Genomic DNA, 13803 nt, shown 5'->3' on the forward strand with positions numbered 1-13803 from the left:
GCCGGCGGGTGCCAGGTCCCGGAGGGAGACCGTGTCCTGCCGACCGTCGGGGTACTCCACATAACGCGTACTGCGGGTTAGCGTGGAGTAACTGGACATGCTCCACCAACGGTCGGACTTGTGCACCCGCACATGCTTCCGGAGCAAGATGGGCCCGGGGGTGACCAGCCACGTCGGGAGAGGGGATCCGGAGGATGACTTTCTGGGGAAAACAAGACGACGTTCATGAGGTGTCTGATTAGTTGCGGTACAGAGGAGTGAGCGGATAGAGTGTAGGGCATCGGGGATAACCTCTTGCCATCGGGAAATAGGGAGATCTCTGGACCGGAGGCCCAGTAGTATGGTCTTCCAGATGGTACCATTCTCCCGCTCGACCTGTCCTTTACCCCGCTGGTCGCCCTGCTAGAGGCGATGCCCCTGTCGAGCAGGAATTGACGCAGCTCGTCGCTCATAAATGAGGACCCACGATCTCTGTGTATGTACGCGGGGTAGCCGAATAGTGAGAAGGTGGAGAGTAGGGCCTTAATGATGGTCGATGTGGTCATGTCGGGACAGGGAATGGCGAAGGGGAAGCGGGAGTGTTCGTCGATAACCGCCAGGAAGTAAATGTTGCGGTTGTTAGAGGGAAGGGGGCCCCTTGAAGTCAATGCTAAGACGTTCGAAGGGGCGGGAGATGCTTTGATCAGGTGTGCGCGCTCGGGGCGGTAGAAGTACGGTTTGCACTCGGCGCAGATGTGGCAGTCACGGGTTACTGACCTGACTTCCTCGATGGAGTAGGGCAAGGTTGCGGGCCTTAATGAAATGGTGTAAGCGGGTCACCCCTGGATGGCAGAGGTCTGCGTGGAGGGAGCGGAGGGGGTCTGTCTGCGTGCTGGCACAGGTACCTGCGGGACAGGGCATCAGAAGGCTCATTGAGCTTCCCAGGACGATACAAGATATCATAGTTGTACGTGGACAACTCGATCCGCCACCGTAAAATCTTGTCATTTTTGATCTTGCCCCTTTGTGCATTATCAAACATGAAGGCTACTGACCGTTGGTCTGTGAGGAGGGTAAACGGCTTCGACTATGGCCTGGGCTTCCTTTTCCACAGAGGGGTGGCGGAGTTCGGAAGCCTGGAGAGTTCTGGAGAAGAAGGCCACAGGTCTGCCCGCTTGGTTCAGGGTGGCCGCCAGAGCTACTTCTGATGCGTCGCTCTCGACCTGGAAGGGGAGGGCCTCGTCGATGGCGCGCATCGTGGCCTTTGCGATGTCCGCTTTGATGCGGCTAAAGACCTGGCAGGACTCCGTCGACGGCGGGAAGGTCGTAGTTTGCATGAGGGGACGGGCCCTGTAAGCGTAATTGGGAGTAGAGTGCGAAGAACCCCAGGCAGCGTTTGAGGGATTTGGGGGTATTGGGGAGAGGGAGTTCCATCAGGGGACGCATGCGTTCGGGGTTGGGGCCTATCACTCCGTTACGCACTACGTAGCCGAGGATGGCTAGGCGGTCGATGCTAAACATGCATTTATCCTTATTGTACGTGAGGTTAAGGAGTTTTGCGGTTTGGAGGAATTTCTGGAGGTTGGCGTCATGGTCCTGCTGGTCGTGGCCGCAGATGGTGACATTATCAAGATACGGGAAGGTAGCCCGTAATCCGTACTTGTCGACCATTCGGTCCATCTCCCGTTGGAAGACCGAGACCCCATTTGTGACACCAAACGGAACCCTAAGGAAGTGGTAGAGGCGCCCATCAGCCTCGAACGCAGTGTACAGGCGGTCACTCGTGCGGATGGGGAGCTGGTGGTAAGCGGACTTAAGGTCCACAGTGGTCCTTGTATGTCGCGATCTCGTTTACCATGGTGGAAATATGGGGGAGAGGATATGCGTCCAGTTGCGTGAACCGATTGATGGATTGGCTATAATCGATGACCAGTCATCGATTTTTCTCCCCAGTCCGGACCACCAGCACTTGGGCTCGCCAGGGACTGTTGCTGGCCTCGATGATCCCTTCCGTCAGCAACCTCTGGACCTCGGACCTGATGAAGGACCGGTACTGGGCGCTGTACCGTCTGCTCCGTGTTGCGACGGGTTTGCAATCGGGGGTGAGATTAGCAAACAGGGAGGGGGGGGTCCACTTTGAGGGACGCGAGGTTGCAGACAGTGAGGGGTGGTATAGGGCCGCCAAATTGAAAGGTCAAGCTCTGCAGGTTGCACTGGAAGTCCAGTCCTAGGAGTGCCGGTGCGCAAAGGTCAGGGAGGACAAGGAGTTTATAATTTTAAAAAACCTTCCCTTGGACCGTGAGGTCCGCGATGCAGCACCCGGTGATGTGGACGGAATGCGAACCTGAGGCTAACCCGATTTTGTGTGTTACGGGATGGACGGGGAGCGCGCAGCGTCTTACCGTGTCAGGGTGAAAGAAGCTTTCCGTGCTCCCGGAGTCCAGCAGGCAGTCCGTCTCGTGGCCGTTGAGGTGGATCAGCGTTGTCGTTTTGGCGAGCGTGCGTGGACGTGACTGGTTGAGTTGAACAGCCGCGAGCCGTGGAGAAAATCCGTTGTCGCCGTCCGAGTCGATGCTGGAGGGACCTTGCGTGGCAGTCCCGGAAGTCGGTGGCCAGGATCCAAATGTGAAGCCTGCGCCCCACGATGGCAGCGCCCAGGACCCGCACATGGGGTCGGCGTCCCAAGATGGCGGCGCCCAGGACCCGCACGTGGGGTCGGCGCCCCAAGATGGCGGCGCACAGGGCCCACACGTGGGGTCGGCTCCCCAAGATGGCGCCGCCCAGGAAGCCCTCGTGGCCGCTGGGGACGGAGCTAGCGTTGCCGGCGAGCCGGGTGGAGCAGCTGCGAGCGGAGGAGGTGAGGCGCGCAGGCCGGGTGCAGGAGGCCGGGAGCGGGGGGAGCAGATCCGCGCGGCGGGCAGGTAGGGACCGGGAGGGCCCGGAGAGGCGAGCCGGTCGGGCGCCGGGGCCCGGGGGCGGGGGGAGAAACATGCGCGGCGGGCCGGCAGAGACCTGGAGGGGCCAGGGAGGCGCGCAGGACGGGCGCCGGGCCCGGGGCGGGGGGGGGGGGGGGGGGGGGGGAAGAGGTACGCGCGGCGGGCCGGGAGAGACCTGGAGGGGCCGGGGAGGCGCATAGGACAGGCGCCGGGGCCCAGGGGCGGGGGGGAGGGGTACGCGCGGCGGGCAGGCAGGGACCGGGAGGGCCTGGGGAGGTGCGCTTGTTGGCCGGCGGGGCGCGAGTCGAGAGGAGCTGGGTGAGGTGGAGCGGCTCTGGGGCGCGAGTCTGGGAGCGGCTGGGAAGGGAGAGAGGCACACAGGCCGGTCGCAGAGTCTTGGGGTCGGGGGGGGGGGGGGGGGCGGAGAGAGTGCGGGGGGAGTGCTGTGCAGCTTCCAGAAGCGCCGCAGCCAGCGTTTTGGCCTGGCAGACCGTGGAGTAGTGGCCCTTCTTCCCGCAGCTCTTACAGAGGGAGGAGCGGGCTGGGCAGCGCGAGCGAGGGTGTTTTGCGTACCCGCAAAAGTAGCAGCGGGGCCCCGCGGATTTATCGGTGCGTCCCGCGGCACAAGCCTGAGGGAGGTCGGGAGCGGCGGGTGGCGGGTGGGAAGCGTGCCAGGAGGCCTGGCCAGGGTCGTAGGTGCGAGCGCTTTGATCTGCGACCTCCAGAGAGGAGGAGAGAGTCAGCGTCTCAGTTAAACTGAGTTTGTCTCTTTCCAGCATCCGCTGGCGGATCACGGGGGACAGCATCCCAGCCACGTAAGCGTCTCTGATCAGTAACTCCATGTGCTCTGTAGTCGAGACCGCTACACAGGAGCAACTTCTCCCCAGGGCATAGAGGGCCCGGGCGTATTGGCTTAGAGACTCACCGGGGACCTGCTTTCTGGTGGCCAGCAGATGTCGAGCGAATACCCTGTTGACCGGTTTGATGAATTGTCCTTTTAGCTTTTGTATAGCGTCATCATAATTCGTTTCCTCTTTGATTATTGCGTAGGCGTCGATACCCATGCTGGAGTGGAGGACGTGCAGCTTCTGTGCCCCGGTGGGGGGGGTGGGGGGGGTGGGAGGGGGGTTGTTGATGCTAGGAACCCTTCGAGGCAAGTCAGCCAGAGTTGGAAAAGTTCTGCAGAGTTTGGAGTTTGCGGGCTGATGCGGAGGCATTCAGGCTTGATGCGGAACTTCATCTTCAAAGTCGTAGTCTATTAAATTGATGTGCCATCAATTGTACGCAAGGCGAGTGATTTACCAAAGTCCGGCTTTAATAGACTAGAACACAGCTCTGCGATTGTCTACAATGGAAAGGACGATCGTCAGGCGTCTGACCATTTATACCTCGTTAATAGAGGCGTGGTTAACTCAGCCTCTCGGCCAATCGGTCGAGAGGGACATGACCGACCAGGGCCAATGGTAAGCCGACGTTCTGGCCCAATGGCAGACAGGTATGCAGATCATATCACCACAGCCATCACCCTCGCCGTTGTGTCAAAGCATGATTGGTTTGCCTGTCCTACTTTCCTTACTCTCAGTTGGTCCTTCTCTCTTAAGTGGTTCTCTGGGTCTCTTGAAGAAAGACTACAACAGCTTTCAGGCTTTTTAGATGGATGAAGACTCTGGTTCTTTTCACTGGTCAGTTCAGTCCCCTCAAGTTCCAGGTGACTATCCTGACAGGGGTTCCTGCTCCTCTCTCCTCTGGGGTCAGCCATACTTGCCTTGTGGACATGCCCCTGCATGCCCGGGCTCTCCTTTGTTCTTGGTCAGTCCAAGATGGCCACCGCCACCTTCTTCTTTCCAACCATCTCCACGTGTGACCAGTGTAACCAGCATTCTACCCTTCCCCCCCTCCTTTCTCCCCAACCCTCTCTGCCCATGTAGTCTCCCCTTTCCTTTCTCCACTCTCCCACCCTTGCCTGCTCCCCTCATCCCTCGTGTCCTGCCCTCCCCAGCTTGCTACTCTACCCTCCCCCTCACGCCACCAGGCGCTTCCTCCCCCTTAGGAAAGAGCTCTGACATCCCCCCTCTTTTTGCTCCCATACAACAGCTTGTTTATTATTGTGGGAGCTCCCCCTGGAAAATGGAGCCTTTTTGTCCGAACCTGTACGAGGCCGCTCCCCCTCACCCCCAGTTCCCAGCCCTTGATGAACCAGTGGGCATATCTCTCCAAGTACAGTTAAACCTTCCCCCTTAGTTCGTTTAAGTCTGTACTTTCGTGACTTCAGCATGATTGCCTCCCAAGTCCTTTCTTCTGCACAAACTGGGCAGCACGGTGGCACAGAGGTTAGCACTGCTGCATCACAGTTCCAGGGATCCGGGTTCAATTGCAACCTTGGGTGACTGTCTGTGTGGAGTTTGCATGCTCTCTCCGTGTCTGCGTGGGATTCCTCTGGGTGCTCCGGTTTCCTCCCACAATCTAAAGATGTGCAGGTTAGGTGGATTGGCCATGCTAAATTGCCCCTTAATGTCTAAAAGGTTAGATCGGGTGACTGGGATAGGGTGGAGGCGTGGGCTTAAAAAGTATGCTCTTTCCAAGGGCCGAATGGCCCCCTTCTGCACAGTAAATTATATGATTCTATGAACTTGTTCGCTTCCTCCAGCATACTAAAGTAGTGTTCCCTGTCGTTGTGCGTGACCCAGTCTTGCTGGGTATAACATGCCAAATCGCACCTTGTTTTTAAAGAGTGCAGCTTTGTTCCCATCCCATTCCACCTGGCGCTTGGCCAGGTCAGCTCCAATGTCCTGGTAAATCCGGGTGGTGTGTCCTTCCCAGTTATTGGCCGCATATTCCTTGCCCACCTCAGGACCTGTTTATAAGATCTTAATGTCCTTACCTTCTCCACCTTGTATACATGAGTAAACTTTATCCTCATAAATTAAATCCTTAAAAAGTTCTGGTATTTGCTTTCCATCAACCTCTGAACAGGTTGTACACTCTGTTGCACCTGGGATATTGGGACAATGGTCTTTCCTGTCACTTTAATAAACCCCACTAGCTTATCCTGTTTTACCTAGTCTGTCTTCTCCGTAATTTTCTAAAGCCACCAAAACCACCATGTCCAAATTTATTATAATGAAAGCACTTAAGTTTTCTTATGTCTCTACTACTATGACTGGTTTTCTTTTTAGTCTGAGGCACACTCTCCTTAACATCACCAACTACATCTCCTCTGCATTGACCACTTGTGAACTTCTCATTTTCCCCAGTTTCTATCGTTTGCAGATTGAAATTGATGTTGAATACCAAACTTCGCTTGGGCATTGAGCCCCTAATTTTGGTACGGACGCCTTCCAGATCCCAACACTGGCTAAGGTGCTGATCAGAACCACAACATTTTCTTAATTATTAAAACTGTGTGGAAACATCAATTCGTTCCAGGAGTGATTGCATGAGAAATAGGGCTTGGTAATTTTTACAAACAAAACTTTATTAAAACAAAACAAAACAATATTTTAACTTTGAAATTTCAAACCAAACAAGAGCAGTTTACATGAATCTCTTAACACAAATATATTATTTCCCATTAAACAGCACCTAAAATGAACATATAGATCTCAACTTCACTTACGCAGGCAGGCAAAAATGATACTTACATTGACAGAACATATTCCTGCTGTTAGTGCATCTCCTTCAGACCCCTTTTCAAAACCTCGAGTCTGCGGCAGCTTTCCATGACCTCTCTTGGTGGCTTTCCAAATCCTCCCCCCCCCCCCCCCCCCCCCACCACACACACGTTTGAGCAGGATCCTTTTTCTTTCTGAGCTCCGTCCAGCCCCCCACCCAGACTTGAACTCACAATCACTGTCAAAGCTTTCGATTGGCGTTTACACAAGAAAACAGTGCCATACTATGAATATGCAATTAAGCTTCAATTTACAGAAAAAAGAGGCCATCAGACTCTGTAATGGTCTAATGGCTGGTCAGATCAGAGGTACCCCAGAAGACCATGGATTTTGAATGAATCACCCCTGATGAACGGGGGTATCCTGTTTATTCCCAATATTGAGCTCACGTCTAAATGGAACAATGTAACTCAGGCCAGGTGTGGCCGTATATCAGTGCTCGCAGTTTTACCCTTGGTATGTTAACCCCTAAATTGCCAACTACATCTTTGATCTCATGTCCGGACCAAATTTACTAACATTTCCCTATTGTAACAAGTGCCAACACCTGGTGGGCCAGTGATTGAGCATAGCTACACCCATCTCATTGCTGATACTGCTGGAGTCTGAGGGTTTCCAGAGTGGTGGGCTGGGTGGGTTCCCACATGATCAGAGACTCTCTGAGCAGATAAAGCATACAGTGAGCAGTCTGCAACCAAAAGCCTGTAGGTTCCAGCAAAGGGGTGGGTTTCAATGGCTTACTGCAGCAATGGCGGTGTGAACCAGGCCACCTCGATCTCAAGGGGGACACCCAGAGTGCAAGTATATGTTACCAAGTCGTTCTCCACTAATCCCTGCGGTCCAGGCATACACCCCCCTGCAGGCCCAAAAGTTTGTGAGAGTTCTCTTGCCTTCTTGCTCCCCATGAACAGCATTGGCGCCTGGGCTCTGCTCGTAAATACTTGCACCAATTCATACCCGCGAAATCCCACCTGAGAAGGGTGGAGCATCACAGAAAGATAGAGCATCCAGTGTACAATCCGTTAATTGCATTCACATTAATGCAAATGACGGATTTGCATGGCATTGCTGACGTGGGGTGTGAACCTCATTGCCGCTGCCAGCGGGGGACTGGAGCATCACATCTGATTCATTGCTTGGCGCCAATCCCGATTCTTTCCCCCACGACATTCTCCGCCCAATCGTCATTCTCGCTGCCCGAGAACCCAACCCATTATTTTGAAATTTGCACATGACACAAAATTGGGGGTGTTGTTAATACTGGGGAATACTGTGATAAAATACATTAATAAACTTGCACAATGGATATGTAATTGCAAATCAAATTCAAGCTAGTTAAGTGTAAGGAGGTGCATTTTGGTAGAAAGAATAAGAAGACCACATACTCTTTGGAAAATAAGGCGTTAAATTTCCAGTCATATCTGCCACAGGAATTGCAACAGGCGGGATGGATAAGGTTGACTTCAGGTGGGAACTTCTGGTCCTATGGCGGTGGGACCAGAAAGTCCCACCCTAAGAATCTAAATGGTGTCGAAGAGAATGCAGATCTATTGGTACAGATAAACAAATCACTAAAAATAGGAAAATTGTTTTGTAATTCCAAACAAAAGAGAAACAAAACACTGTGGTTCATTTCTGGAGGGTTAAAATTGAAAAGTAGAGATGTTGGCTGTGATTCTCTGATCTGAATGTGCCCCGCCACCACTGCCAATGAGAACGGAGAATTTGGCACTCAGCTAACACTCCATTCACTGTAGCCAGACCGGAAAATCTGCCGGCATGAACGGTCGGGGAGTTTCGGCCGTTAAGTTAAATTTGTACTGAATCTTGGCCAGACCACATTTAAAGAGTATTGTTCGCAATTTAGATCTCCATATTATAAACAAAATGGATGTAGGGACATGAGGCCAACTGTAAAATGCCAAAGATGATACCAGAATTGAGAGCAAAGGTTAAACAGATTAGGACTCTTTTCTATAGTGATCCAACAGAATTCTTTAATATTATGAAAGAGTTTGATATGGTGGATGTAGGCAAAAAATGTTTCCACTTGTGGGGGAGACCAAGCTAGGTGCCATAGATAGAGAAAGAAAACAGTAAATCCAATATGAAATTCAGGAGGAAACAGGTAATTGAAGGGAAAACCATTGATCCAATTAAGGGGAAACTAGACAAATACATGAATGTGAATTTAATAGAAGGATACACTGTTAGGGTTAGATGAAGAAAGGTGGAGGAAAATTTCTCCTGTGGAAACTGGAAGCAACAACTAGGCTAAATGGTTTGGTTCTTTTAAATTTCTTACCTTGGCTGAGTTTAATCATTCCCGCAACAATGATGATGATAAGGGCAATTAATTTGATGACTGTGAATATATCCTGGGTTCTGGTTGCCAATTTCACATTGGCGCAGTTAATAAAAGTAAGCAGACCTAGGTATAAATGAATACAAGCAGGTAACACTGAAGAAACTGCAGGGTTTCCGATGCACTTTATTTCAAGTTATTACTTGATTTATTGGTCGAGATCTATCCAGTTCATTTATTTACATCAGGTGTTCACAATTTCAATAAGGTAGAATAAAGAACTCTTTAATGAGCTAGCCAATTCATTGTTTGAAATAAAATTGGTGGTTAGCACTGTTGCCTGCCTCGCAGCGCCAGGGACCCGGGTTCAATTTAGGCCTTCGGTCACTGTCTGTGTGGAGTTTTTACATTCTCCCCGTGTCTACGTGGGTTTCCTCCGGGTGCTCCAGTTTCCTCCCACAGTCCAAAGATGTGCCGGTTAGGTTCATTGGCCATGCCCCTTAGTATCCAGGGATGTGCAGGTTAGGTTAAGTGGTTACGGGGTGGGCGGGGGAGTGGACATGGGTAGAGTGCTCTTTCAAAGGGTCTGCAGACTCGATGTACCAAATGGCCTCCTTCTGCACTGTAGTGATTCTGAGAGAACACAAGGAGGCCAATAGTCCACAATGCCCAATTTGGCTTGCTGAAAGAACTATCCACTTAGGCCCTTTGTTATCGCCCCTTTGATTCTTATGCATTAAATCTGTGTTCTCTGGTTACCACCCCTTCTGCCAGTGGAAACTTGTTTCTGTATTTACTCTATCAAAATCAGCTCTATTAAATAACCTGTTAACTGTCTTTGTCATGAGAAAAACAACTTCAGTTTCTATAGTCTTTCCATATTACTGAAGTGCAGGTAGAATTCCAGTATATCTATCTCTTTTGCAACTTCTTTGGGACCTTGCCAACATTTCTAATGTGTGGTATCCAGAATTGGACAAAATATTACAGTTAGCATCTAACCAGTGATTTATAAAAGTGTAGCAAAATTTTGTTGCATTTTTACGTTGTATGTCCATTCATAAATCCAAATATCAAATATACTTTTATGTTTTGCCAGCTTCAAAAATGTATACACATACATGTCTCTTCATTCATGAACTCACTTTAAAATTGCATCATATACTTTATATGACTCTCCTCATTCTTCCTACCAAAATGCATCACTTCATGATGTTTTCACCTGTCACTTGTCTGCCCACGTTCTAGTCCATGCCCTCCTAAAATATGTTATCCTCATCTCTAAGACCCCATCTGCCTGCTTGGATGAATGTAAAAGATCCCATAGAACTATTTCAAAGAAGAGCAGGGGAATGTGGAGTCTTGGCCAATGTTTATTTCTCAATCAAATCACAAAAAAGATTGTTTTGTCATTATCACACTGCTGATTGATGTGTAAATTAGCTGCCAAGTTTCCTACATTCCAAAAGTGGCTACAGTTCAAGAAATATTTCAATGGCTGTAAAGTGCTTTGAGATGTCTGATGGTCTAACACAATTTGAATTCTCCTCTATTGTGATTGTGGCAGCATCTTCTTCAATGAATGCAGCACGGTAGCACAGTGGCTTCACAGTGCCAGGGTCCCAGGTTCGATTCCTTACTGGGTCACTGTCTGTGCGGAGTCTGCACGTTCTCCCCATGGGTTTCCTCTGGGTTCTGTGGTTTTCTCTCATAGTCCAAAGACATGCAGCTTAGGTGGTTGGCCATGCTAAATTGCCCTTAGTGTCCAAAAGAAGGTTAGGAGGGGTAATTGGGTGATGGGATAGGGTGGAACATAGAATGTAGAACATACAGTGCAGAAGGAGGCCATTCGGCCCATCGAGTCTGCACCGACCCACTTAAGTTCTCACTTCCACCGTATCCCTGATAGTGAGAGCTTCAGCGAGTTGGTGCAGACTCAATGGACCGAATAGCCTCCTTTTGCACTGTATGTCATATGTTCTATGTGAAGTACTATTTGGACCTCAAGTAAAGTAGGTCTGGCTTCCACAAGATCCTTTCTTTGCTCCTAATTGGCTCTACTCCCCCTTTGACTACATCTATATAATTTATTTTGATAACAGACTTTAGGGTGAATTTACTAATTAATGTATTTTTTTCATAGAACACAAGAACTAGGAGCAGGAGTAGGCAATTCAGCTCCTTGAGCCAGTATACGATTGAGGCTGATCTCATCTCAGCCTTATCGCCACTCCTCATAACCCTTCATCCCAATACTAATTAAAAACCTGCCTATCTACTCCTTAAATTTATTTAGTTTTCCATGTTCACTGTACTCTGGGGTAGAGAATTCCACAGATTCACGACCCTTTGAGTGAAATAATTCCTCCTCATTTCTGTTTTAGATTTGCCACCCCTTAGCCTAAAACTGTTGCCCCTCATTCTGGAATGTTCAACAAGGGAAAACATCCGCTCTATGTCTACCTCGTCAATCCCCTTCAGCATCTTATATACCTCAATTAGTTCTCCTCTCATTCTTCTAAACTACAGCGAGTATAGGCCTAAACTGCTCAATCTCTCTTCATAACACAAGTCCTTCATCCGTGGAATCATCTAATGAACCTTCTCTGAACCGCATCTAATGAATTTACATCCTTCCTCAAGGGGACCAAGACTGTGCAAGATACTCCAAATACGGTATCACCATTGCCCTATACAGTTGTAACAGCACTTCCCTATTTTTATACTCTATTTCATTAGCAATGAATGCCAAAATTGAATTTGCCTGCTCTATTACCTGCTGTACCTCCATACTAACTTTCTGTGATCCATACACAAAGATAATCAATTCTCTCTGCACCGAAGCATTTTGATGTTTCTCTCCATTTACATAATGGCCCATAATTTCCTGGTTCCCCAGCAACGCATTTAGGGGGTACCCCAATGATGCGCTGGGGAATTCCTGCAGGAAATTCCCATGTAAGGTTTTACCTAGCAATTGCCCAGAAGTGCTAACTTCCTCTGGTCAATTGTGCCGAGCTGGGAAACATCCAACAGAAGCGATTAAATAGTTAACTTTGGATAGTTCTTTCCTGATAGTTTGGATATTTTACCCTGATAGTCTAAAAGAGTTAGATGGAAAAAAAACACTAACTCCAAGGTGACTATTTAAAAAACCCAGACCTAGCCCAGCAAAAATACGACCCCCTGAGGGGATCCACCACACCACCACCATCTCCCCGGGTCCGCCAAACAGACCCAACCTCTTGGTCTGATCCACCCCTTCCTTGTCCGACCCGACATCCCCGCTTCCTGTCCCCTCCCCTAGCCACCCCACACCCGATCCGCCCTGCCCCATTCCCGGCCCTATCCCCAAAAGTTTGCTCAGTACTTTTTCCCTAATGGTAGAGATTGTTTTATGTTCCTCCTTTTCTATAACCTCTGCTTTACCTGTTACTGTGGAAATGGTCCTCGTGTCCTCCACTGTAAAACCGAGGCAAAATATTGATTTTGTGTCTCTGCCATTTTTATGTTCCCAATTATTAACCCCTGCCCCCCAGGCTCATCGACTAAGGGACTGAGCCTTAGCTACACTCTGCTTTTTTTATAGTTAGAGAATATTTTGCTATCTTTTTATATTTTGGGCAAGATTTCTTTCATAATTTACCTTTGCTTTGTTCTATTATTACTTTATTAGTAACCCTTTGTTGGTCTTTGCAAGTTTCCCAATCCTCCAGCCTGCCACTGACCTTTGCAATATGGTATGCCTTGGGTTTTTACCTTTATGTTACCTTTAGCCTGCTTGCTTAGCCATATGGGCACTTTCTTCCTCTTACAATCTTTCTTCCTCTCTGGAATATATTTTAGTTGGGAGGAATTGAATATCTCCTTAAATGTCTGCCACTGTTCATCAACTGTTCTACCTTTTAGTCTTTGTGCCCAATCCACTAAGGCCAAGTCTGTCCTCATGCCTATGTAACTATTTTGTGTGATGTGGGCATTGCTGGCTAGGCCAGCATTTATTGCCAATAGTCTTACTGTAAAAAAACTTCAGAGAAAGTTACACCGTATTGATTGAGGTACAACTTTAATGCTGAGCATGTCATAATCCCTGTTGAACAACTTTTATCAATATTTCAGGAACTCCTCCCTCTCTTTGCCATACTGCTATTTTCCCAGTCTACATTAGGATAATTGAGGTACCCCGTGGCTTGCTATAGCATGCATTATTTAAGCTAACAGTTGTCAATAAGAAAACCATTGTTATTTTAATTTAATATACAAATTAATTGGATCTTAATGCTTATTAAATTTCTAATTTCAATTAAATATGTGAAATTGTTAGGAAATAGCAATATTACACTTACCAATGCAAGCAGCTGCAATTAGTCGTTCTGCTATGTATGGTGTACTGCAGTTTAAGAAGATAGGTTGCACCAGGTAGTTGCCAAATGTAATGGCAATAATGGCCTGTGAAGTGGGCTCAATAATAAGTATTGTTGTCCAAAGTTTAAGGAAGGCAACCAAACCACCAAATGATTCCATAATATATGTATAGTTGCCACCAGATTTTGCAATAGTTGTACCTAGTTCAGCAAAGCAGATGGCTCCAATCATTGAGAATAAACCCCCAATAGCCCATATAACCAGGGAAAGACCAAAGGAGCCACAGTGCTTTAGGACCTCACCTGGAGAAATAAATATCCCTGATCCAATCATATGTCCAACTATAAGAGTGACACCATTAATTAAAGAAATTTCCCTTTTTAGTTGCAATGGTGGTTGTTGTTGATTATGTGGAGTGAATTCTAAAGACTCAACGTTTTCAGTTAAACGTGAGGTAGTGGTAACTACATTGACTAGCTTTGGCTTCTGCTTGGCACTTTCCTTGATCATCTTGAAGTATAATGTTGCAGTGAGAAGCAGTTATCTA

General features: G+C 48.7%; 1 protein-coding gene across 2 annotated transcripts in view; it reads right to left on the reverse strand.

Moving 5' to 3' along the window:
• Positions 1–13803, reverse strand: part of LOC119971449 (Y+L amino acid transporter 2-like) — a 212264-nt gene that overhangs the window by 150550 nt on the left and 47911 nt on the right. For both annotated transcript variants that reach the window (XM_038806988.1, XM_038806989.1), the window contains exons 2-3: positions 13238–13800; positions 8892–9017 (exon numbers count right to left, since the gene is read on the reverse strand). In XM_038806988.1, coding sequence (XP_038662916.1) covers positions 8892–9017; positions 13238–13766 — 655 coding nt within the window. In that variant the 5' untranslated portion in view covers positions 13767–13800. The remainder of the gene's footprint in view (positions 1–8891; positions 9018–13237; positions 13801–13803) is intronic.

This window comes from Scyliorhinus canicula, chromosome 9, assembly GCF_902713615.1.
Source record: "Scyliorhinus canicula chromosome 9, sScyCan1.1, whole genome shotgun sequence".
Classification (NCBI taxonomy): domain Eukaryota; kingdom Metazoa; phylum Chordata; class Chondrichthyes; order Carcharhiniformes; family Scyliorhinidae; genus Scyliorhinus; species Scyliorhinus canicula.